This window comes from Eptesicus fuscus, chromosome 20, assembly GCF_027574615.1.
Source record: "Eptesicus fuscus isolate TK198812 chromosome 20, DD_ASM_mEF_20220401, whole genome shotgun sequence".
Classification (NCBI taxonomy): domain Eukaryota; kingdom Metazoa; phylum Chordata; class Mammalia; order Chiroptera; family Vespertilionidae; genus Eptesicus; species Eptesicus fuscus.
Window position 1 is genome coordinate 24,797,490 of NC_072492.1, and position 25,038 is coordinate 24,822,527.

At 52.1% G+C, this 25,038-nt stretch overlaps 1 protein-coding gene across 2 annotated transcripts in view; it reads left to right on the top strand.

Annotated features, from left to right (window-relative positions):
- Window positions 1-18,754, top strand: part of HLF (HLF transcription factor, PAR bZIP family member) — a 44,818-nt gene extending 26,064 nt beyond the window's left edge. Inside the window, exons 3-4 of one of the 2 annotated variants that reach the window (XM_054709621.1) lie at window positions 13,332-13,552; window positions 18,482-18,754. In XM_054709621.1, the coding sequence (XP_054565596.1) occupies window positions 13,332-13,552; window positions 18,482-18,700 (440 nt within the window). In that variant the 3' untranslated portion in view covers window positions 18,701-18,754. The remainder of the gene's footprint in view (window positions 1-13,331; window positions 13,553-18,481) is intronic. The other variant, XM_054709622.1, reaches the window with a different exon arrangement.
- Window positions 18,755-25,038: the final 6,284 nt, after the last annotated feature.

Here is a 25,038-nt window from a genome sequence, read left to right on the forward strand (position 1 = left end):
TACTTCGGTGGCAGGTTCGATCCCCAGCTCCAGTCAGGGCACAAGTGGGAGACAACCAATCGATGTGAGTCGATGTTTCTCTCTTCCTCTCTCTCCTCTCTTCCTCCCTCCCTTTCACTCTACGAAATCAATGGAAAAAATATCCTCAGGTGATGACTAATTAATTAATTTTTTAAAATAAGTAAATTAAAGCTCCACAGTGGCCCTGGTCCCTCACGACAGTGGGACATGACAGCCATGGGAGGTGGGTACAGTGAAGGGACAGTGCTCCTCCACGATGAAGCCTCAGCCACGCCCTTTCAGGCCCAACGGCAGGGCTTCCCTTACTGTGGTCCATGGGGAGACATGGAAGCCCGTTTGCTCTGCGTTCCCTGCTAAGCGGCAGGTCTTCCTTTACACACACACACACACACACACACACACACACACGTTAAATGAATCCGTACTTAAAATACGGTCATAGTAAAGCTCCAAGAGCCAGAGAAGTAACACCTAGGTACAATTGGGTACTTTTTAAAAAATATTCTTATTGATTTCAGAGAGAGGAAGGAAGAGAGGGAGAGAGAGAGAGAAAGAGAGAGAGAGAGAGAGAGAGAGAGAGAGAGAGAGAGAAAGAAACATCAGTGGTGAGAGGGAATCATTGATCGGCTGCCTCCCGCACCCTCCACACTGGGGATCAAGCCCGCAACCCGGGCATGTGCCCTGACCGGGATTTGAACCGGGACCCCCTGGTTCATAGGTCAATGCTCAACCACTGAGCCAAGCCAGCTGGGCCAGTTGGGTACTTTTCTCACTTTTCTGTGATTGTTTAGTCATCATCCATTTCTTCTTATAAATAATGTTTAAGAAAGAATTATTTTGTTTCTTTGGGTGTTGCCTCGGGTTCCATTAGAAGCAGGTACAGTTCGCGTAGATGAACAGTCAAAAACTGTTCTTTATCTCATTTCAGCATGAAAAGTCCCCGGGCTGATACACAACTTGCCAGTCTGGGGATGGTCTCCTTTCCTTCACTTTGTTAGCCTCAATCGATGATAGATAGATAGATAGATAGATAGATAGATAGATAGATAGATAGGAAGGAAGAGAGAGGGAGGGAGAGAGGGAGGGAGGGAGGGAGGGAGGGAGGGAGGGAGGGAGGGAGGGAGGGAGGGAGGGAGGGAGGGAGGGGAAGGGGAAAAAAATGGACTTTTGTTCTCCAGAACACCTGTTCTAAGAACTGCCCATCTTATGCAGCTATTCTGGTAGTTGACCTTCACATCCTGTTTCAGACAACGCTCACTAATTTTCAGGGATCCCTGCCCTTGAGGCCACGCCTTGCCCACTTCTGTGGGTCCCTGTCTACTGAGCTGCTGCCAAGGACAGTGTCCCCAGCTGGGAAGCCACGTGATGCCTCCACCTGCCCCCCACCCACCTGAGACCATTTGTCTCCATCTAACTTTTCCTCCTTGAGGAAGCTGACTCCGCCCCCTCCCCGCTCTCATTTGCATGTGCCCTGCATATCTGCACCTCGGCCTGCCTCCCGGCCGCTCACTCCCTGATTAGGTAAGAGCGCCTTCCGTGAAGGAGCCTTGTGTTAGGAAGTCCGAGCCGGTGGGGTCGGGGTTGATCAACACACTGGAATGGGAAAGGACTTCAGAGGCGGTGCGATATTCCGGGTCCACGGAAGCGTCGCAGGGTGTGATGGGATTTCCCTTTCCACGCACGGTCCTGCTGGGCTCTGGCTTCAGAAGCTAAAGGAGAAAGTGTGCAACGAAGTTAAGATCCTGCGCAGTGTTTGATACTGACTTAGCTTCTGTGCATCCTTGAGACACACAGACCTCACCTGGTGCCTGGGGAGCACGGAGGCAGACTCTGGTCCCAGACAGATTTCTCCTTAGACAACACCAGCAGGGGCCCGGAAGGTGTCGCTTGCCTAACCCTAGTGCAAGCTGGAAAACTCCAACTTTTCCAGAACGACGCCTTTGTAAGAAATTGAGTGCTATTCCAGTGTTTGTTAGGAACTGTGGGACCATAGGCTGGCTTAGAAATGTGCATGAGCCCGGCCGGCATGGCTCAGTGGTTGAGCGTCGACCTATGAACCAGGAGGTCACCTTTCGATTCCCGGTCAGGGCACATGCCTGGGTTGCGGGCTCAATCCCCAGTGTGGGGGGTGCAGCTGATCAATGATCCTCTCTCATCATTGATGTTTCTATCTCTCTCGTCCTCTCTGAAATCAATAAAAATCTTTTTTAAGAAAGAAAAACATATGTCTGAAATTTACCTGCGTCTCCCCTCTTGCCCCACCACCGGATTTAAGAAACCCCTCCATCGTTACTCCTGGTCTAAATCAGTGACAGGAAACTTTTCTCCCATGTGGGCGGGACTTGAATTTATTTGAGGAAACCCGAGTGCCCGCCTTTTCCCAAGCCTTGGCTTGCACGTGAGCGTGAAAAGCAGACGCATGCCCACTGAATGTTGATTCAGATTACAGATTGCTATAAACTCTCTACGTTGCTCCATCGTCTTCCCTTTCTCTCTGCCTCAGTGACTGGTGCCCGAGCTGCCACTTCTTTATAATGTAATTCCTCCCGTGATGCCTCGCCTCCCAGGTAGGAGCCAGCCGGCAAGACTAGCCTCGTGCGATGAATTCATGAAGTTGGTCTGCCTTGCAGCGGCTGCCCGGGCTGCAGTATTAGGCCATTACTCACCTCCCCCGAAATGAGACGCTGGGGGCACAAATCCATTTTGTTTAGTTACCAGCTGACTTTGTAGAATTAAGTTGATTTCCCCCGCAGGATCCATATCCCTGATTTAGCATAATCCACCGCCCCCCCCACCCCTGGCCCTTCTCAGGCAGATCCTATCGCCTAGCAACACTTGTTCAGTAACCTTTCAGAATGCTCATTAAGGAATACGGAGAAAACGTCCCCATTCTGTGTTATTCACACAGCCCGTGGCACAGACCTTTCTAATTGCAGGTGGTCAAGGGGATCTCTACAGGTTTTCCCCTACATCCTCGCTACCTCCATAGCCCAGGCACCCCAAACAGACACTCGCCAGACCAAGAATTTAAAAAAAAGATAAACCGTGGGAACTTGAGGTGTTAGTACATAGATAGCAAAGGGAAATACCTCTATTAGGCTGGGTTGCTCAACATCTCAAGATGCAGACACACCTCACAAATACTCCTTCAGAGAATGGAAAGTGGGCACCTGACGTCCCAAGAAGCATGTAAGCACCCCAGGGTCCCTGCACGGGTAGAAGCCGGAGCTGCTGCGTGACGGAAATCGCCGGACACTAGCTGTTGGCATTCATTTTGCTGGTGGACATGAGTGGGTGGAGGTGGAGGTGTAGACAGAAAGGGCTTTGGAGTTCGCCTTAATTTGAATGTGCTCTTCCAATTATTTAAACTTTTTGTTTTTAACATTTTTATTGATTTCAGGGAGGAAGGGAGAGGGAGATAGAAACATCGATGATGAGAGAGAATCATTGATCAGCTGCCTCCTGCAATGCCCCACACTGGGGATCGAGCCCACAACCCGGGCATGTGCCCTGACCGGGAATCAAACCATGACCTCCTGGTTCATAGGTCAATGCTCAACCACTGAACCAATCAGTTGGGCTATTCATAATCTTATGTGCAAGGCATTGGCAAGGACTTTGCCTGACATGATTTCTCATCTAGTTAGAGAATAGATATTGCTTCAAAGTTATAGTCACTTACTCTGATAAATCCTCTAGGCTGGCCTATGCCAAGTGCAATGTGATACAGACACTAAATGTACCAGGTCAGGGACGTTAGAAGTTGTGATCGACCCTGGGACAGTCAGGCGGAGGAAGGCTTGACTTGGACTTGATGGATGGTCGGCCTGGTAGAGGCGGAGAGGATGTGAGGGAAGAATGTCCAGGGAACAAGGCGGACCCGCTTGGCTGGAACAGAGAACACAGGACGGGAGCCATACGCTTGAGAGGGGAGGTTCTTGGGCGCCAGACTAGGAGTGCGGATGGGGAGGCGGTGGGAAGCCATTGGCCACAGTTCACAAGGTACTGCAGTTGGCCAAATCCTCTGTGGACTGGCCTGCCCTTGACCTATGACCGGGATCTGAACCACCAAGGAAAACCTCCACGGAACATCCAGGAATGTGTACTGCTAGTGTCTGAATGAGCCTTTGCTCTCATCCCAGATTCACTCAAGCCAGGGAATCTCACAAATTCCCATAGCTCTTGGGGTGCTGGGATTCTGGGCCGGGACTCATTTCTCGCACCTGCCTGAGAGGTGTGTGGGTAACTGACAGGATGGAGAAATGTTCCCAGGCCCCAGGAGACCTGGAGGAGAGTGTGGTCACTGGGAGACTGGAGGGCGAGTGTGGCTCCGAGCTGCCCGCAGACGGGAGGCAGGGATCGCGGCGCACAGGGCTGGCTGGGACTCTGTGTGAACTTGGGTGAGAGAATGGCACAGGACGCTGGCCAGGGGCCAAGGCCAGGCAGCTTTGGAAAAGCGTGTTTACTTGTGGGCGCGCAACTTGGAGACGCGCACAGGAAAGCATTTTCGTGGATCTCCTCGAGAGGCCGCACAACCACAGACACACCTGAACGCTATTCATGTTCATCCGGAAGCTCGGGCTTGAAGACAATCCTGTTTTTCTTCCTATGTTTGTTTGGCTTGGTGTGGGGGGTGGGGCTGGGGAGAGGAGGAAGGGTGTTGTTCGGGCAGAGGGCGGGCTGTCAGTTCACCGTGGGCTCCTGGGTTCACAGTGGATGCGAGGACCACGTCACTTACCTCGTCCCCCGCCCCACTCTCTCCTCTGTGTTCAAACAAAAACTTAACGTCGCGCGGGGAGCAGTCAGTTTCATCTTACACGGTAGCAGCACTTTAGAAACTGCAGGTTTCCAGTGGCTGGGCCTGCACCTTTTCACCAACTCAGACAATCCGGAGGCCCCCAGGGCCCACGTGGTGCTGACTCAAGGGGTGCACGTTGGCATTAGGAAAGGAAGGAGCCTCTGAAATAGACTCCAGGGACGGGCGAGCTTGTTTCTCTGCTGGAGAAGAAGGCAGCCCCATCCTCGGACGCCCAGGAAATTGCTCAGTGGCTCCGTTTCTCCATAGGCAAGGGGTACCCATCGGCCTGCTTCTAGGGACGTCCGAGGGCAGAGTGAGGCGGCAGGTGGGTGGCACGCAGTCCACCCAGGGCCGGGTGAGCACAGAAATGAAAGCAGCAGCCCCCCCCCCCCCCGGCTCCCCTCCTCTGCGGGGTGATTGCGCCCACACCATGCACCCCCCAGGGGTTCTGAGGACCTGCTCGGACACACACTGGACTGGAGCCTCCACTTGATCCTCCAAACGTCTCTTGTTGCGTGGCCTCCGGTGTGTGGACGCGGGGAGGCTTGACATGGTCATTGGCTCTCACAGCCACTGTCGCCAGGGCAGCCTAGGGAGGGCCTGGGGTCTATGCTTTCAGGACGGTCGAATCACAGCGGAATGCAAACACTCGGAGCCAGGGGGAAGCTGGCTGGGACATGACCGTCTGTTCCCAGGCCTTCCCCTCACCACGCACCACGCATTCCCTACAGGACAAGGACACCAGGCCTTCCCCTCACCACACACCACGCATTCCCTACAGGACAAGGACACCAGGCCTTCCCCTCACCACGCACCACTCATTCCCTACAAGGACACCAGGCCTTCCCCTCACCACGCACCACGCATTCCCTACAGGACAAGGACACCAGGCCTTCCCCTCACCACGCACCACGCATTCCCTACAGGACAAGGACACCAGGCCTTCCCCTCACCACACACCACGCATTCCCTGCAGCACAAGGACACCAGGCCTTCCCCTCACCACGCACCACGCATTCCCTACAGGACAAGGACACCAGGCCTTCTCCTCACCACGCACCACGCATTCCCTACAGGACAAGGACACCAGGCCTTCCCCTCACCACGCACCACGCATTCCCTACAGGACAAGGACACCAGGCCTTCCCCTCACCACACACCACGCATTCCCTACAGGACAAGGACACCAGGCCTTCCCCTCACCACGCACCACGCATTCCCTACAGGACAAGGACACCAGGCCTTCCCCTCACCACGCACCACGCATTCCCTACAGGACAAGGACACCAGGCCTTCCCCTCACCACGCACCACGCATTCCCTACAGGACAAGGACACCAGGCCTTCCCTCACCACGCACCACGCATTCCCTACAGGACAAGGACACCAGGCCTTCCCCTCACCATGCACCACACACCACTCATTCTCTACAGGACAAGGACACCAGGCCTTCCCCTCACCATGCACCACGCATTCCCTACAGGACAAGGACACCAGGCCTTCCCCTCACCACACACCACGCATTCCCTACAGGACAAGGACACCAGGCCTTCTCCTTACCACGCACCACTCATTCCCTACAGGACAAGGACACCAGGCCTTCCCCTCACCACACACCACGCATTCCCTACAGGACAAGGACACCAGGCCTTCCCCTCACCACGCACCACGCATTCCCTACAGCACAAGGACACCAGGCCTTCCCCTCACCACGCACCACGCATTCCCTACAGGACAGGGACACCAGGCCTGCACTCTCCCGCTGCAGTTCCGCACCTGCCGGGGTGTGTGTGTGTGTGTGTGTGTGTGTGTGTGTGTGAAGGACATCACCTCTTGTTTCCCACTCACAACCCTCCATACCCACCTCAGGGGGCCGTGTTGCAATCTGAACTGTATCTCACGCAGGCCGTAGTCTCAGGCACTGGGAGTTCATTTCCGGCCCACCCGCCACTTCTCTGTGCCCTGAGGTGCTGGGGCAGCTAAGGGGAAAGGGGGACAGGGAGAGGGGGCTGTCTCGGGGCGTGGTGAGAAGCCAGGGCCCACACGAGCTCTGACCACAGCTGGAGCTTCTGCCGCACCCTGTGCCCCGGACTCCAAACGCCTGTGGTGTGAGCTCCTCTGGTCTCACCTCTCAGCGCCAGGAGGTGTGTTTGCTGCTGACACGCCGGCCTGGAGCGTGATGGTAAACGCGCTCGGAACGGGAGGCTTGTGAAGCCAGCCCGGCGCCTGCCAAGGCGGGAGCTGCCGAGTCACGTCCGGGCACCGGGGGCACCGCTGCACAGGCCCAGGGCAGAGGGCTTGTCCTGGACACGGGGTCACACGGGTGACGTCACAGGCCTCACTCGGGCTGCAGGTGGAGGAGAGTGGGAGCCGGGGGAGGGTGTGAGGGGAGGTGTGCCCCCCACAGCCCTCTGGGGCCCTCCCACGTGCTGCCCATCCCCTCTAGCCCTGTGAGATGATATTATTTCCCCACTTGACACACGAGGGAACAGGACGCTCCGTGCTGGAGTGACAGGCCCTGGGCCACAGAGCTATTTAGGGGCAGAGCCACGACGAGTCCACGTCTGTCTGCACCTTCTGATGAGCCGTGCATCTCAGGGCAGGTCAAGGTGGAGGGACGGAGGCCGGAGCAGAACCTCAGCACAGAGTCCCAAATGCCTTTCTTTACTCGAACCCAGCCAAGCAGGCGTTCCTTGAAGTACTGGTAATGTAAGGGCATGGACGTAAAACATGCCTCCCTGTGCGATGCCCTTGGAAGCCAGCTTCACATCCCCCTGAGAGACTATGTGAGAGGTCCTCTCGGCCAGGAGTCCTCCCCCTTCCCCTCCCCCTTCCCCTATGAGGCAGGTCTCAGCCATCAGAGGCTTTTTAAGGGCACATGTCGGGTTGTGGGCTCAATCCCCATTAGGGGGCGTGCAGGAGGCAGCCGATCAATGATTCTCTCTCATCATTGATGTTTCTCTCCCCCTCTCCCTTCCTCTCTGAAATCAATAAAAATATATTTTTTAAAAAAAGAAGAAGAAGGAAGAGAGGAAAAGGGAGTGGGGTGCTGGTTGCCTATAACTTCCTGGGGGCTCTTGTCCATGACAGGAGGCAATTCCTGCCTTTTGGGGGGATCACCTGCTGCCCAGGAAATGTGGATCTAGAGAGGAGGGACCTGCAGGGTCCCCCCCCTTTCTTCCTCTCCTGCCCCTTTGAGGCGAGCGAAGTAGATGAGAAAGCATGGACTGTGGGTGGAATGGACCGAAACTGGGTTGCACCTGACCTTCTAGCTTTCTGGCCCCACCCCCATTTCCTCGTGCAGAAAGTGAGGGGCACCTACCCCCCTGCAGTGTGGGCTGAGGGTTCAGTGCAATGGTCTCGTTAGGCTCCTGCCCAGGTCCCCACCAGGACTCACTCGGGTGCACGCAGTCCATTGCTTCCCTCAGGCCATTTCCATGATTGAGAACTTGCGTTTTATCCCGACCGGCAAGGCTCAGGGGTTGAGCATTGACCTAGGAACCAGGAGGTCACGGTTTGATTCCCGGTCAGGGCACATGCCCAGGTTTTGCGCTCAATCCCCAGTGTGGGGTGAGCAGGAGGCAGCTGATCAATGATTCTCTCTCATCATTGATGTCTCTCTCTCTCTCTCTCTCTCTCTCTCTCTCTCTCTCTCTTTCTCTCTCCCTCTCTCTTCCTCTCTAAAATAAATAAAAATATATTATTTTTAAAGAAAAGAACTTGAGTTTTGGAGTCAGAAAGATGGTGAGGTTAGTCTCTGCTTCATCTACCAGCTGGGCAGCCCCGGGCAAATGATTATTTCTGAACTTGTCTTATACTATTTCTATTCTTTATTTCCACGTCTGGAAAATGGACATACCAATGATTCCCCCTTCACAGGGCTGTGGTGAGGATTAAATGAAGTAATACGTCGGAGAGGCTGGCGAGGCAAGGGTCCCACCCAGATACTATGGCTGTGACTCAGGGTGATTCCGCCCGGGGACTCCACGTGTTCACCCTCTCAGTAAAGGGTAACAGACGGACCCCTTCCATCGCTTACATGCTGGATTGAGCCGGCGTATTGTTTTACCCGTGTTTCTGTTGACAGCGGTTACTGTGCGGAGAGAGGGGTTGGAAAAGGGCCGCTCAGATCAAGGCGATCTTTACAGCAGGCCTCTCAGGGGTTTGTCCTGGAGTCCTGGACAGCACCACTGGGCACCGTCTGGGGCCAGTGCAAAGGAGGGGTGTGTGTGTGTGTGTGGGGGTGGGTGGGGGGGGCGGTGGTATGTGTGTGATTCGTTGTTGCCTTAATGTCAGCGCATCAGCATGTGAGGCTCGGACACTTGGCAAGTAGGGGTGTCTGGACAGATCCCCAGCTGCTGGGGTCCAGGGGACTCCTCATTTAACCTTTGCCTAAGCGTTTTCTTTCTCATCCTCTGTCTTTCTCTCTGTTTCCCCCTTATGTCCTTCCTTCCTTCCTTCCTTCCTTCCTTCCTTCCTTCCTTCCTTCCTTCCTTCCTCCCTCACTCCCTCCCTCCCTTCTTTCATTCTTGTGGTTCTTCGGTTTCTCAGTTCCTTTCTCTCTCTTTCTCTTCTTTCTCCAGCCCACTGCCCCCTCTGGTCTCCTCCTGCTCCTGTCTTCCCCCTCTTTCTTTCTGAACGCTCTCTCGCCGCAGTATTTGGCATAGCCTCCCGAGCGTACTATGTGCAAAGTAAGCAAAGTCCATTTTTTGAAAATCATGTTTTTTTTTTCTTCTGATTTTTTAAAGTCAAAGATACTTATGATAGACAATTTGCAAAATATAATAAATAAAAAGAAAAAAGTGCCTGTTTCCAAAAAGTGTCCTTGTTGGGATCTGGGAGTGTTTACCTCTGGCTACTCTATCATTTACACGGAGCTTCCTCTCCGTGTGTGTTCTACCTCAAAACCGGGGACGCCCCAGCAAACGAGACAAGACCCCCATCCTGTGAGTGGAGGGAGGTGGTCAACAAATGTCAGACACAAAAGGTGATTTTGGGTGGAGACAGTATTGTAAAGGAAATGGAACAGGACGGTGGAGGGAAGCCGGGGATCCGAGGAGGTGGCATTCGAGCTGGATGTGTATCAGACTGGAAACATTTAGAACATGAATATTTAATCCTGAGGAAGTGCATTCTCATAAGTGTTGGTGCAAGTGTAAATAGATGTGACAGTTTAGCAGAACGTTTGGAAACATAAGACGCACATGCCTGTTGCATGAGCAGTGCCACTTCTTGGAATCTTTTCTACAGAAGTGCTCACATACCTCAAAACCCGTCCTTGGAGAGTGATTGGGGAAATACACTGAACCTTTGAAAAGAACAAAGGAGTTCTCGTCCTTTACACTAACATGGGAAATGTACGTGGTATATTGAAGCGTTATTGAAGAGATATGGCAGTCATATGGTGTCTGGGCAACAGCCAAGGTCTGAAGGCTCACACACGTAGTTAAGGGGGATCACCTTGCGAAGGGGCAGCAAGATGGTTGGGGAACAAGGGAGCGGATGGCTTCTTGACCCATTGCTGCATTTGTTCAAATGTTGCAGTGAGCATCTGTGGTGATTTTTTCAAAGTTATGCATGATACGTTCTCAAATTGAGAATTCTTACATTACAATTTTGCAAACCCACAGAAGGTAGGATGAAAAGTAAAGATCCTCCTCCCCATTATCCAATGAGACTTGACATTTTGGAATAAGGGGATTGGGGGTGGGGGGGGGATGAGTCCAGCCAAGTTAAGTCAGTAGAAAATGTGGATAACCAAGATGCTGAGAGGGTAGCTTTGGGGAGAAGAGAGACCCCGCTGTGATTCTCAGGTCCTTTGCCCTTTGCTGTTTTTTGGTGCTGGGGAAGCCATGGGCCCCGTCTGCGGTCCAGTTAGATTTTCCCCATCCTGCAGGCAGGGCTGGAAGAAAGGGCTGGAGAGAAGGAATGCCGAGGAAGGCTCTGCCTGGCCGGGAAGTGGCCTTGTCAGAATGCCCGGGGATGAAGGTCAGGGCCCAGCTCGCCAAGGGCCCGTTAATGAGGAGCACTCTTTGTAGAAGCTGGACTCTGATGTAGGGACCACGGTGAGGGGTGGGGTTGGGGGGGGCGGGCGGTGAAACAGATAAACCACAAAAGACCATGAGGTCTGGTAGAGGAGGGGTGTGTGTGTGTGGGAAGCTTAACTTGTATAAAGCAATAAAAGAGAACATTTTACTACTTTTAATATAGCATAACCAACAGAATACCGAGGTACTAGGGAGGAAGTCGAAATAACTTGGAGCCATTCGATTTAGGAAACGCGAATTAAGAGAGGCTTGCAGCGGGTAGGAGAAGGGAGCGTGCGCGTGCGGTGGGGGAGTGGGGTGGGGAGGCGGTCATAGAGGCAAAGGACCTGAGAATCACAGCGGGGTCTCCCTTCTCCCCAAAGCTACCCTCTCAGCATCTTGGTTATCCACATTTTCTACTGAGTTAACTTGGCTGGACTCATCACCACCCCCACCGGGTAGCTTTGTTATTAAGTTCAAAGAGCAATTCCAAAGGGAAAAGAAAAGCCCCGTTTGACTCAGACATGGTTTGTTGTCTGAGGCGATGTCAAGAGGCAAGAGATCAAACCCAGCTCGCCACGGTCCAGTCCGGAGCCCAGCTCAGCCTGGCTAAGGCGACACCTCCGTCCGCGGCCAGTGCCTCGGGGGCCCTTCGCTTCCCCTTTGGCAAAGGAGAGACAGAGGGCGCTCAGAGCGGAGCGGGGGCTGGAAGGTCACCCAGAACATTCGTTTTGCAAGCTCCCCAGCAGGCCTTTCCAGGAAATAGACAGGCCTGGTTTCACAGTTTTGCTGGAATGCAAGCCCCTGGCTTTGCCCTTCAACCTGGGGTGGGCTTCGATGAAGCTGCAGGACACACACACGCTGCCAGCCACTGGCCGCGAGGAGGAGGAGGAGCCGGGCCCAGCAGAGCGGAGCTGTGTCCACTCCGGGATCCCCTGGGCCTGAAAGGAGCGATTGAAAACTTCAGGCGAAACTAGAAGGAAGATTCAGAGCTCCCCACGCAAACAGTGTGGTCCGTTAGGAAGTTCATTCCGCCAGGGAGACGCGTGAGCAAACTCAGGAGCCCTGCTGTCCAGTGGACGCTGGTGCGTTTCCGGGGTTAGCCTGGAGAACCTTCAAGTGGAAGTGAGACCGGCTCCATTGTGTCCTTCCTACTCCGTTAGATGTTCCTGGAGCCTGTCCCCTCTCACTGTCCCTGGGGCCAGTCGGCGCCGTGCGTGGGTTATCACAACGGCCTGGGAGCTGGTCTCCCACCCCAGCCTTGCCCCCTTCAGTCCATTCCTCACGCCACCTGACTCTTCTCTCCAAAGCTCAGCTCTGCGCCTCCCTTCAGTGCTCAGAACTCTTCACCGACATCAACTCGGGGCCTTTTATAACACCCCACGCCCACCTTCCTGTTCCTAGTTCACTCGCACCTCGCCCCTCCACGTGTGCTCCATTCAGTGCTGCAGCCACCACGCCTGCTTGTGGTTCCTCAGAAATGTAACCTTCTGTCTTGTGTTTATGCCCAGATTACCTTTTCGGGCTAGTTATCTTTTGTCAAGATAATTAATTGTGTCATCTCTAGGAGATGTCCCCTAACCTCCCTGTTAGGCACTGCTGCCCACACTCTGGAAGCACGTGAGGTCGGCGTCCATCCGGGCACCGTCACTGTGTCCTCACTGGCTAGTTATTGGTCTGGTTCCCTGATTTGTCTGGAAAACACCTTGAAGGTAACAGTCATGTATTTCTAGCCATTGTACCTGTAGCACCTGGCATGGAGCTGGTCCATGGATGGGTTGCAGAAAAGAATGAACACAGGTGTTTGTTTGTTTAATATATTTTTATTGATTTCAGAGAGGAAGGGAGAGGGAGAGAGAGATAGAAACATCAATGATGAGAGAGAATCATCGATTGGCTGCCTCCTGCAAACCCTCTACTGGGGATCGAGCCCACAACCCAGGCATGTGCCCTGACAGGGAATCAAACCGTGACCTCCTGGATCATAGGTCGACGCCCAACCCCTAAGCAATGCCAGCTGGGCTGAACACAGGTATTTTTTAATTTAGTTTGTGACCACGTGTTTGTGGGTCTTGGTTGTGCACGATCTGAGTAAAGTCCTGCTCAGTCGTGCTCCCAGGAACGCGGTGAGGATGAATAAGATGAACAGGCTTAGGATCAGATATCAGTAACATGCAGACTTGTCACTCACCTTGAAGCATCACCAAGCTGTATCGACTGGGTCTCCCTAGGGCAGTGGTCGGCAAACTCATTAGTCAACAGAGCCAAATATCAACAGTACAACGATTGAAATTTCTTTTGAGAGCCAAATTTTCTAAACTTAAACTTCTTCTAAAGCCACTTCTTCAAAATAGACTCGCCCAGGCTGTAGTATTTTGTGGAAGAGCCACACTCAAGGGGCCAAAGAGCCGCATGTGGCTCGCGAGCCGCAGTTTGCCGACCACGGCCCTAGGGTGTTGATGAATTGAAACCCCCGTGTTGTTCCAGGTCAGCTGTTGCCGGCGAACCGCAATACACCGAGCCCCATCGATCCCGACACCATCCAGGTCCCGGTGGGTTATGAGCCGGACCCGGCGGATCTCGCCCTGTCCAGCATCCCCGGCCAGGAAATGTTTGACCCTCGCAAACGCAAGTTCTCCGAGGAAGAACTGAAGCCGCAGCCCATGATTAAGAAAGCTCGCAAAGTCTTCATCCCTGATGATCTGAAGGTAAATTGGAACTGGTAACCAGGCTGCGGGCAAGTAGCGAGTGGGAGGATCAAGAGGCGGATTAAAAGGGTGACCCCGGGAAGATCACACAGGCTGGTGGACAAAGGACTCTTGATTTCTGATCCTGTTTCTTGGCATGTGACTCAGCAAGTTGCTTCCTCTCTGGGTGCCTTCTGAAACATGCCTTTCATGTCTCGGTGATGCCCAGAAAGAAGGAGGAGCGATAACATGCTGGAGCTATTTGCAGCCCATGAAGGAGGCAAATTGCAAGGAAACATAGGAAAGGCCAACAAAATCAAACTATAACCTTCCAAGGTTGGAAAGAGAGAGAAAATCATTGGGGAAGGGCATCTTGGCCTCCTCGTCTTCCGGGGGAAATTCCCTGGGGGAATTGATTGATAATTAACTGCTGTCCTTTCCCTGGGGGCCTCGGGGAACAACAGCTGGAGACAGGACCCCTCTCCCCATTGCCAACCTTGGGTGACCAGGGCGGGGTTTTGTTCAAGAAGCTGGTGGGTTCCCTGACACTGTTTCTTTGTAATGTTCACTCTGTACCTCAAATAATGATCACGTGACTATCTCAACAAAAGGTTAATTCCGAGTTGGTTTTTCTCTGCTGTGTTGAAGGGACACATTATTTATAAAGGAAAATAGATTTATCCTGGGAAATCAGATGCAACTTGAAATTATTCTGACACATTTAATGATACCTTAGGGAGGGAATTCTTTAAAATGATGCATGTCCACTGGTATTAAATTAGAACCACTTTTGATTAGCTGTTGCTTAGACTTGTCTGTGTTTATGCTTCATTCCAAGCATGTGGACAATGAAGATATGATTATATACATTCAAGGTATTGGAACCAAGCATAATTCCTTAACCCTTTCCTAATTTCTGACCCCCATTTCTCAGGCCTCAGTATGGTTCAGATGGAGTGTTGCTCCTTGGCTGGGAGTTTGGGGCATTGTCCTGGGACTGGCTTAGACTCGTTACCTCTACTTTTCCATCCAGAAAGAGCATTGGAGGGGGAGTGTCTGGCCGATTTAAATCACTGCCGTCATCTCCGTACCTGTGATTACCTGGCGGGATACAGAATTGTCAGGGCTGAACAGACCTCAGAGATTCACTAGACTAAGTTACCATTTTGCAGTTGAAGAAAAGGAGAAGCAGACAGTGAAATAGGCGAGCACTGCTCACTGCCAGGTGGAGGAAGGCCGAGCCTGGTCCCCGAGAGGCTTCTAGCTTCCAAGCAGGTCCCTGTAGCACGCTGCCCTGGCAGGGGCTACAACAGGGACTCCTGGGGGACGGACCAGTAGCTGCCCCCCTGAGAATCAGGAGAGGAAAGTGCGTAGTAAAACACCAGAACATCTAACCTGGCCAGGGAATTGATGGTTAGCCTGCGACGGCGTGTGAAGGGGCACCATAGGGTTAGGTCCTTGGGCGAGCAGGTATCTTCTTTCCACCGGAGGGTTTCTCTCATCTTGTGTGCTTAGCCGTCCTGCTGTATTTCAGAGCTCATCTCTCACACTAAACCCTTTTGAATGGAAGGTAGTTTGAAAGGATGCTGCTGAGAAATAGATGTAGCTTCCAGCCAGACCTTCGTAGGGTCTCCGAATTTTCAAGGTCAAAGCAGAGGGCCAGCCCACCTAATATCCCAGGTAACCTTGGCAACAGAGAGGCCACATGGAAACCTTCTGTGCTGGGATGATGCGTATCACTGTTGTCAGAGCCACGCCTGACCTTTTCCCGTGGCAGGTGGGAGCGGCAGGAACATCCTCCTGCCTCGTGTCCTTGGATTTCTTCAGTTGGGAGGGAAGCCTCGGGCCACAGACCATGCACTCGTGGGAAGCGGGAAGCTCTGAGCTTGGGTCGGGGGGAGACCCATCTGTGGCCCCAGCACTGGATGAGTGAACCGGGCTTCCCCACCGCTGCCCGCGCTTCCTCCCTTGAGCCATGCATTTGGGTCAAGATGCGTCCCCTGGGAGGGTGAAGGGGTGGCACACTGCTCCTAGCTGAGACTCCATGTAATCACTGTGATGTCTTCATACTTTGCAGCATCCATTCATTCATTTGACACATATCTTTCCAATGCCAGTGTGTGCCAAGCCCTGTGTCAGGGGCTGGGGATTCTGAGGCGAATTGGTCCTGGCATTGTTCCTTACCCTCCAGGCACTTCTAGTCTGGTGAGAAGGAATGCTGGCCTGGTGGGGGGAGGGGACATCAGGAAGATGATGGGACAGGACGGAGGGGTCCTTGCTGGGTGGGGGTGACTGGGCAGCTGGGTGGCATCTGCCCCTGGGGGCGGGGGAGAAGGGGCCAGGGGATGTAGTGCCAAATCGATCAGCCCCTCAGTCTCCTGCGATACACAGGGCAGCGGCCTGGCTTTTCTCCGCCAGGACAGCCCACCGTCATCCCTGCCTTCTGCGTCCTCCCTCCATTCCTGCCCCCACCTCCCATTCCTCGCCTTTCCTAGCTCAGCTCCAGGTGTGGACAGGGGAGGCTGGGGATGGAACCGCCTCAGAGGTGAGAGCTCCAAGAGACAGAGAAGTTGGTTGAGTGAACTGGTGACTCCCTGGGCCCTATGATGTGGTCACAAACCAAGTCCATGGCCTACACCCCATCTGTCCCCCCAACACACACAGCTTCTACAACACCCCAGGGGGTGTTTCTCACGTCCGTCTGCACCTCGCGGGCCCTGTTGCCCTGGGTGCAGGTTCGGCACACCCTATGTCAGCCCCTCTTTCGAATGACCTTGGAAGCCACACTCCCAGGAGCATTGAGGAGGATGGCAGACCTCCTGACACACGAGGTCGGGAGGGTGGGGGGGGGGTGGGGGTGGAGAGGGTGCAATTGGCCCTTCCATCAAAGTAACACAAACAACTTCGGGCTCTACCAGAGGCTACACTTGGGCCCATTCCGCCCCGGGAAACCTTTCACTCCCCCAGCTCCTCCCAGCCTCTCTCATCCACTAGCGTGGCCCCTCCCCTTTCTCCAGCCCCCTGCTCCCTTTCCGAAGCAAAATAACAAATCCCACCACCTGCCCAAGCTAACTCCTCTCTAAGGACAGTCCTGGCACCAGCTAGTAGGAAGGTCTTTTTTTTTTTTTTTCCAGTTTGTTACATATCATTATGAAATATACAGAAAGCTGAACGCACTTTGTAAATAAAAGTCCCAGCTTGTGAAAGCAGACAGAGGTGCCTGCACATGTCTGCCTCACACCTTATGTCTTTGATTAGCGCAGATGTCTGCTGAGGGTAAGGGGCAGGTATGGGGGCGGGCCACTGACCTTGGACCTGGCTTGCAGCCTTGGCCCCAACCCACGTGACCTCCTCCAGTGCCAACTGCCCCTTGGAATCCTGGGGGAGGGTGAGGACTGACCTCACCCACTTTCTCTGGGTGGCATGTAACTACAGGTATTAGGCTTGCCAGGATGGAGCGCGATTCACTCTTGCAAGTCATTGTTGGAAAGGGGGGCAGGGAGCAGGGGGAGTGGCAGAATGCACCAGGTGGCGCCATAAATCCGTTCGGAAGGTCTGAAAGAGGGCTTAGTTTCTTAGTCTCCCCGGGAGTATTTTCCTTTCTTCTGGCAGGAGGAGCAGGGAGGGGGAGGGGGAGAAGGGACTGTTTTCTTGTTGACCAGTTAAACATTACTCAGGCTAATGAATGCGCAGAGAACCGGGAAACAGGAAATCAGAGCAAATTATTTAAGTGGTAGCCACCAGTAGGAGTATGTTGATGTGGTGGCAGGTAGAAGTTTGGTGGGTTTTTCTTTAATTCCTGTTTTGAATTGCCAAAATGTCCATGTCCGTTACGTCATATGCCAACAGTTCAGAGGGCTATGAACTGGAAAGTGAACGATCCTCCCTCTCCCCGTGGCCTCCTCCCTCGAATCCTCCTCTGAAGGCATCGCTTTTCACAGCTTGGCATAAACCACTCGGGGCCTCTCCCTACGGATACGTAATACTGTGATTTTTTAAAGCAGAGTGGGAGGAGACCATACACATCTATCTGAGATTACTGTCGTTTCCACCCACATAATGGTATATCGTGGACATCCTTCTGGTTCGACTGGATTATCATTTTTAATAGCTGCAGAGTATTCGCCATCATTATGTCGTTATCAGATCTCTTACCAATAAGTAGGTTTCCCCCCACTTCTTTCCTATTGCAAACGGCGCCGCAGTGAACACGGGGTGCCGGTGTCTACGTGCACACGCATGAAGGCTGCCGCAGGATGAGACGTTAGAGGTGGAGTCGCTAGATCAGTGGCACGTGCATTTAAATAGTTGGCAGATATTGCCTTCCAACAATGTTATATCAACCCTGTATCAAAAAGCTTAGGAGGCCCGGCCAGAGTGGCTCAGTGGCTGAGATTTGACCTCTGAGCCTGGAGGTCACGGTTAGATTCCCAGTTAGGGCACATTCCTGGGTTGTGGGCCCCATCCCCAGTAGGGGGCGTGCAGGAGACAGCCCATCCATGATTCTCTCTCATCATTGATGTTTCTCTCTCTCTCCCCTCTCCCTTCCTCTCTGAAATCAATAAAAACATGTATTTTTTTAAAAAAAATATGAGTGCCCATGGAAGAGAAGGGCTCAAAAAATAAAAATTTCAGCAAAAAGAGTGGAGAAATCTGGAAGGCCATTTAGGGTGTGCTTTCGCCCAGCCTCCGACCTCTCCTCGTGGGGCGCATGCTCTGCTGGGCAAAGAGGGCAGGAGCGCGTGGTGACAGGCCGGTCCCTGCTCCGGGAAGGGAGCCATGGCCCATGGACTCCACGCAGCGTTGCTGAGACGGTCCAGGAAGGAGACGCAGGTTAAGACTCGTGGGCTGGTGCCTGGGCGCAGCCCCAAGGCCTGCCAGCGGCCCGGCGGGCCCTCAGCTCTGCCGAAATCTAATATCTTGTTTCCTTTTCCTTCTGTACCTACCGAGCAGGATGACAAGTACTGGGCAAGGCGCAGAAAGAACAACATGGCAGCCAAGCGCTCCCGCGACGCGCGGCGGCTGAAGGAGAACCAGATCGCCATCCGCGCGTCCTTCCTGGAGAAGGAGAACTCGGCCCTGCGCCAGGAGGTGGCCGACTTGCGCAAGGAGCTGGGCAAGTGCAAGAACATTCTGGCCAAGTACGAGGCCAGGCACGGGCCCCTGTAGGACGGTATGGGGGCGGGGGGCGGGGGGGGGCTGGCTTTGGACTAGATGGACACTGCGTTTCCCCTATGACAGCACCACACCCGACCCGACCTTCCCGACGTCAGCACTTTACCGGAGGCATCAGTCAACACAACGGACTCCGCCTGGCGTGTGCGCGCTGGGCGCATGGGCGTGAGCGCACGCGTGTGGCCAGCGGCGTGCGGTCCTTTGCACTTGCCATTTCCAGAGAACCCTCTCATCCTCTTTCAGCTCCCCAATCAGAAAGGTGCCATGTTTTTACCGGACTATGGAGACCTCCGGCGGGGTTTCCTGCCCCTCTCCTCCTCCCCACTCCTGCCCTTTCCACGCGGCTTCGCGGTCGCTCTTCCCCGCTCGGCCAGGACCCTGTGTTTGGATCCACCGAAAGGGCCCTGGGAGAACAGTGGCTCTCAGTTTTCCAGACCAGTCTGTGAGTTACCATGCCAACACGGTGCACAAATGAACCCAGCGCTACCCCTCGCCCTCTTCCGTTGTAGGCGCTTTCCTCATCCTTTCAGTTTGGATGGTGATCGTCTTCACATGGAAAGTGCTGTTTAGATGCATTAGAGCCCACATTTACTTACCGCGCTATCTACTAAGTTTCCTTTTCATTCCCCGCACCCCGGATCCGTACGAGTACTCTCATAGACCACAGAGTGTGTTTTTGCACTGTCTGTACCTAAAGCAATAATCCTATTGTACGCTAGAGCATGCTGCCTGAGTATTACTAGTGGACGTAGGATATTTTCCCTCCCTGAGAAGTCCACCCTCTTTTAAAAAACAAAAAAATGACAGCAATGCATTTGAGCATGCCCAGAACATCCCCACCCAGGACAGGGAAGCAGAGGGAAATGGCAGGTCTGAGAAGGAAGGGCTACTTTATCAGCATAGGAGCCAAAAAACAAACAAACACACACACAAAAACAAAACGCATTTTGGAATGGCTTTTGACATGGATATGTTTGGTTTTGTCCTCTCCCTTCTCCCATAACCCCTCCCCCCCACTTTTATAGTTAACTTTTTCCATAGCCCTCTTGATATTCCCAACAACTCAATTAAGATTCAGTTTCCCCCGTTTTTTGTAATATATATATTTTTGTGACTTATACCTTGCTGTTTTTAAAACATCAGTTAAGTTAATGAGTTGGTGTTTTGTATGACCCTTTTTCCTAGCGGTGCCCTTTTCGAATGCTTCATCAATTAATGATTCCGGACCTTGCGTTTCTTACCCCGTTTGCTTTTGAACGTATGTGCTTTTATAAAGTGTACTTCTGAAAAAATGAATGTAAAAGACACTGGTGTATCTCAGAAGGGGATGGTGTTGTCACAAACTGTGGGTAATCCAATCAGCTTCACTGTTTACTATAGACCCAAAGGAGAGATTATGAAATTGTCTAATGTTTATACAGAGTAATTATAGGACGTTCTTTTTTTTGTACAGTATTTTTCAGATATAAATACTGACCATGTATTTTGGAAGACATATATTATATATAGCAAAGAGAAAAGTCCATGTTTTGAATTATATAGCAAAGATATATATTCATCAGCGTTGTACAGAGAAGAAGGGCTTGGGGGTTTTGATGTCTTTAATATTTTAAGCCTATCGCTGACACATCAGCATGTTTTCTGCTTGGAAATTTCACGACAGTATCGACGCTCGCCGTGCTGTATTCTGCTCTAAGGTCTAGAAGGAGATTTCTTGTTTCCTAGTAGGTCTCAGAAAGAAGTCAGTTAACATCACCCAAAAGCACAAAATGGATGTTAGTCAAATATTTATTGGATGCTACAGTGTTTTTTAGGGAAAGCATCTGCCACAGAAATGTTCACTTCAAAATGATGACTTCCTGGAACGGAATACCACTGCAGACACCCCAAACAGTTCTGTCCTCCCCGTGGGCGCGCGTCTTAGGCAGTTGACGGTCGATATCGGTGCTATGTGTGGCTTACGACTTGATGGATGTTCCGACTTTAAAGATTGTTCTTCCGTCTCGCTCACTTGTGTCATGTCAAGAGATTCTGCTGATATTACAAAGAGACACTTTGTGCTGGATTAAAATCCGCTTTCCTCCGTGAGATTTCCTAGTTTCCTGCGCCCAGAGTACCTGATTCTTTAGTGACCTGGTGGGCTCCCGGTCAGCCCATCAGCGGTTGTCTCTGGTGTTAGAGTCTCGGGAAACCCGGCTGGGCGGATATTCCCACTAGGTGTTCCCAGGCAGCAGAGCACAGTGGGAGATGGAAGAGTGTTGGAGCTGAAATGCATTGCTCAGGTGAATCACTAATAACAGAAACAAGCAAGACCTTGGGCAGTCTCAGGCAGATCTGAAGAAGCGATATTCAGTAAGAGACACAAGTGAGCCAGGGTTGGCCTTTTTTATGGGAAAAGAGGCTGATTGCCCAAATTGTTAAATGGCAGTATTCACTAACGCAGAGACAAATGATATATTTAAGTGGTGACATGTTGAAGGGAGCCTGCCCTGGACCACCCAATTCATTGATGTATAAAATTATAGCCTCCCCCCCCCCCAAAAAAAAATGCATTTGAGTACTGGTCTTTCTTGGAATTAGATTGTTTGTATCCAATGAGCATCACAAATGTTTTCTGCAGAAGAAATAAAATGATCACAATAAAACATACTCTTTCATGTGCCAGGAAAGGCTTCAGAGACCTACCTCATCTTAAACAATTGCAAACGTGGGAGTCTGCAGGTGCCTTATATGTAGGTCATTGCCACCGCACACACGTGAGCACTCGCACCTAGACTCACTGCCTTCCATCCAGGGCCGTTAACTGGTGTGTGAGGCAGTTCTGCTAAGTGGCGTGGGAGGCCGGGGCCCGGTTTGGAATGACTCGGGTCCACCAGAGCCAGGTGAGTTCTGCAGACTGCAGCTATTCTAACAGTCCTGCTGTCATTTCCCCCCTTTTCCTCATAAGCAGCTTTCAGAGATCAATTACTTGGCCATTAACAAGGAAGCCCAGTCGTACCGTGCCAACATCCTTTAGACACGATTTGGAATGAGTGGTCCGGGGCTTCCTGATGAGGTGCCATCGCCGTTTCTTCTGCCCTGACTTGCAGAGAAAGGCAGGGATTGCTCATCCCGTCCTGCCCATGCTCCCTGGGGCGGCCGGCGGGGGGTGAGGGGCTGTAAGTGGCCCTCTCCTTCTCCTGAGGAAGGGGCTGCCTTTTGAGACCCCACGCTGGGCGTTGCCCCTGCAGGTGTGGAGGCCACCTGCAACACCATCGCTTAGAGCAGGAGGCCCTTTGCTGGAGGAGAGGGCAGAGGCGATTCTGGCATGGGCTGAGCAGGACGCTGTACTAGGTATCCCAGAGCTTCCTTTCCACTCGCTGGTCTTGTGAGGGAGCTCACGATAATTCTACAGGTACATGGACAAGGTCTTGGGTCTATTCTTTTGAAGCCTGTTTTTTAATGTATTTTTATTGATTTCAGAGAGGAAGGGAGAGGGAGAGAGATAGAAACATCCATGATGACAGAGAATCATGGATCGGCTGCCTCCTGCACGCCCCACACTGGGGATGGAGCCCACAACCCGAGCATGTGCCCTGACCTCGTTTGTAAGTCGACTGAACCACACCTGCTGGCAATAATAGCATTTAAAACAATGAGCACAGCCTTAGCCTCGATCTTGATGAATTGAACGTGGCATGACAGCACATTTCACAGAGGGCCAAATGTATGTAGGGTAGTGTGTGTGTGTGTGTGTGTGTGTGTGTGTGTAACTATTTATGTCAAGACATAAAAATCTTTAATTTTGGAGCACCTTACCAAACATCACAATAACCTACCATTATCTTTTTGGCAACACCACAAAGATTGCATCCGCTAAACAGGTAAAAGTTCACAGGAGGTCAGTTTAATTGTGTACCATGATATGGGCCGTGTTTATGCTGTTCGACACAAACCTTTCTCTGTTATCCTTAATGTTTAATAAACTTTGAATTTTTTTCCTTTCTTTCACGTATTTTTGTTGACAGTTTGCTAGAAATTACGTTCTATTCCCAACTCTGTCGCCAAGAGAACATTTAGAGATTAGTTACGTAGGTGATGAAATAATACTACATCATTAGCGAGACATAAACATTCCTTGCATATTTATGTGCCAGACCCGGTGCTAACCACTCCCATGGAATATTCAGCCCTATGAGGTAGGGACGGCCATGATTCCCATTTGACAGAAGACAAAAGAGAAGGTTCAGGGAGGTAAAGAGCTGACCTAACATTACGCAGGTGGAAATGACAGAGAGGACTTCTTATCTGTTGAATGGGTAGCATTTAGGACAGGGGTGGGGAACCTATTTCCTGCCAAGGGCCATGTGGGTATTTATAACATCATTCGTGGGCCATGCAAAAATACCACCTTAAACATCGGCCTGCTACATTTGGTCAAACATTTAACTAACTCACCTCTAATGCCTTGTCAGGGCCAGACCCACTGATTGCCCGGGCCTTACACGGCCCGCAGACTGGACGTTCCCCGCCCCTGATTTAGAGCCACGGTTTCAAACTCCCGCCCAAAGTCCGTTTTCTGGGTGGATATACAAGAACCATTGGAGAACATACTACACAGGATATAGATCCAGTGATGCTGAATGGGTAGAGCTGGGGTGGAGCCGGGAAATAATTGTTTAGAGGCTCAGCTAACTCCCACGTGTGGCCACTTACCCAGAGCCAAGGATTTATAGACTCAGCCTTAATTCGAGTTCGTGACCCTTGGTGGAAATCCATGTAGAAGCTCCAAAACACCCATAATTTCCTGAAAGTGAATGCTGTTTTCGCGTATAACTGAATTTATTTATTTATTTTGTAGAGGAGATCCATAGTCCTTCTCCCCCATCTCCCCCCCTCAAGGAGTCTGGGATGCAAGATGGAATGACAGCCCGGGTCTGTATAGGAAGGCTGATGTCAGGGCGGTTCCCAGCCCAGGCAGCCCAGCAGAGCCACCTGGGGAGCTGGAAACACTGCGCTGCGTGGGCTGCAGCCCCGGCCAAGGAACTCGGCGTCTCTGGCGCGAGAGTTGGGGCTCTGAGGTGAGGAGCTCGAGGACTCAGATCTGTCACTTAGCAGGTATGTGACCTTGAACTGCTACTATACATTTTGGAAGCTAAATCTCCTCGACTGTGAAATGACGTTCTCACCGCCACCCTGAGGGCTGTGGGGAGGATTAATGACAGAACCAGTGCGCAGGCGCCGGCTCATCCCAGGTCCGCAATCAACAACCGCAGAGGGAGCCCAGCAAGGGGAATGTGCCCGGACCACTGTTTCCTGTTCAGAGTTTCAGACCATTTGTTCCTTCAGAGAGGATGGAAAACAGGTCTCCCGCTCGGGCGAAGGAGCAGGTGGCTGGTGGGGTGGGAATGAGCGATGCTCCAGCCTCAATGTGCTTTCCTGCTCTGACGTCCCTGACGGAGCCGAGCTCTGCACACAGGCCGGTGGGCATCCGTCCACTCAACACGCCTTCCAGTTCAGACTGAGCAGGGCCAGTGAGGCTTCTGCTCTGTTTTACTTTTTAAATATATATATATATATATATATATATATATATATATATATATTTTTGTTTTTTTTTTAATATATTTTGCCCAGCCAGATGTGGCTCAGCAGTTGAGAGTTGACCAAGGAACCAAGAAGTCACAGGTTCAATTCTCGGTCAGGGCACATGCCCAGGTTGCAGGCTCAATCATCGATGATTCTCTCTCATCATTGATGTTTCTTTCTCTCTCTCTTTCTTCCTCTCCTTTCCTCTCTGAAATTAATATACATATATACTAGAGGCCCAATGCAGGAAATGTGTGCAAGAGGCTCGGTCCTCACAGCCCTGGCTTCATCCAGAAGGTCGTCCAGAAGGTCATTCAGCTGTCTGGTCTAATTAGTATATTATGCTTTTATTATTATATATATACTAGAGGCCCAGTTCACGAAATTTGTGCATGGGGAGGGGGGGGTCCCCTCAGCCCAGCCTGCACCCTCTCCAATCCAGGACCCCTGCCTGATCGCTGCTAACTGCCCCCCTGCCAGCCTGATCACCCCTTACCACCTCTGCCTGCCGGCCTGATCACCCCCACCTGCCCCCCCTGCCAGCCTGGTCGCCCCACACAGCCTGTTCAGTTGTCCGTTCAATTGCGATGGTCACTTAGGCTTTTAGATAGATAGATAGATAGATAGATAGATGATAGATAGATAGATAGATTAGTGTGGCAGGTACAGGTTTTAGGACTCTACCTAAACCACTGAGCCATGCCGGCTGGAGCTCATTGAAACTTCATGCTATGAAATAGATACTCTTATCATTCCTGTTTTGC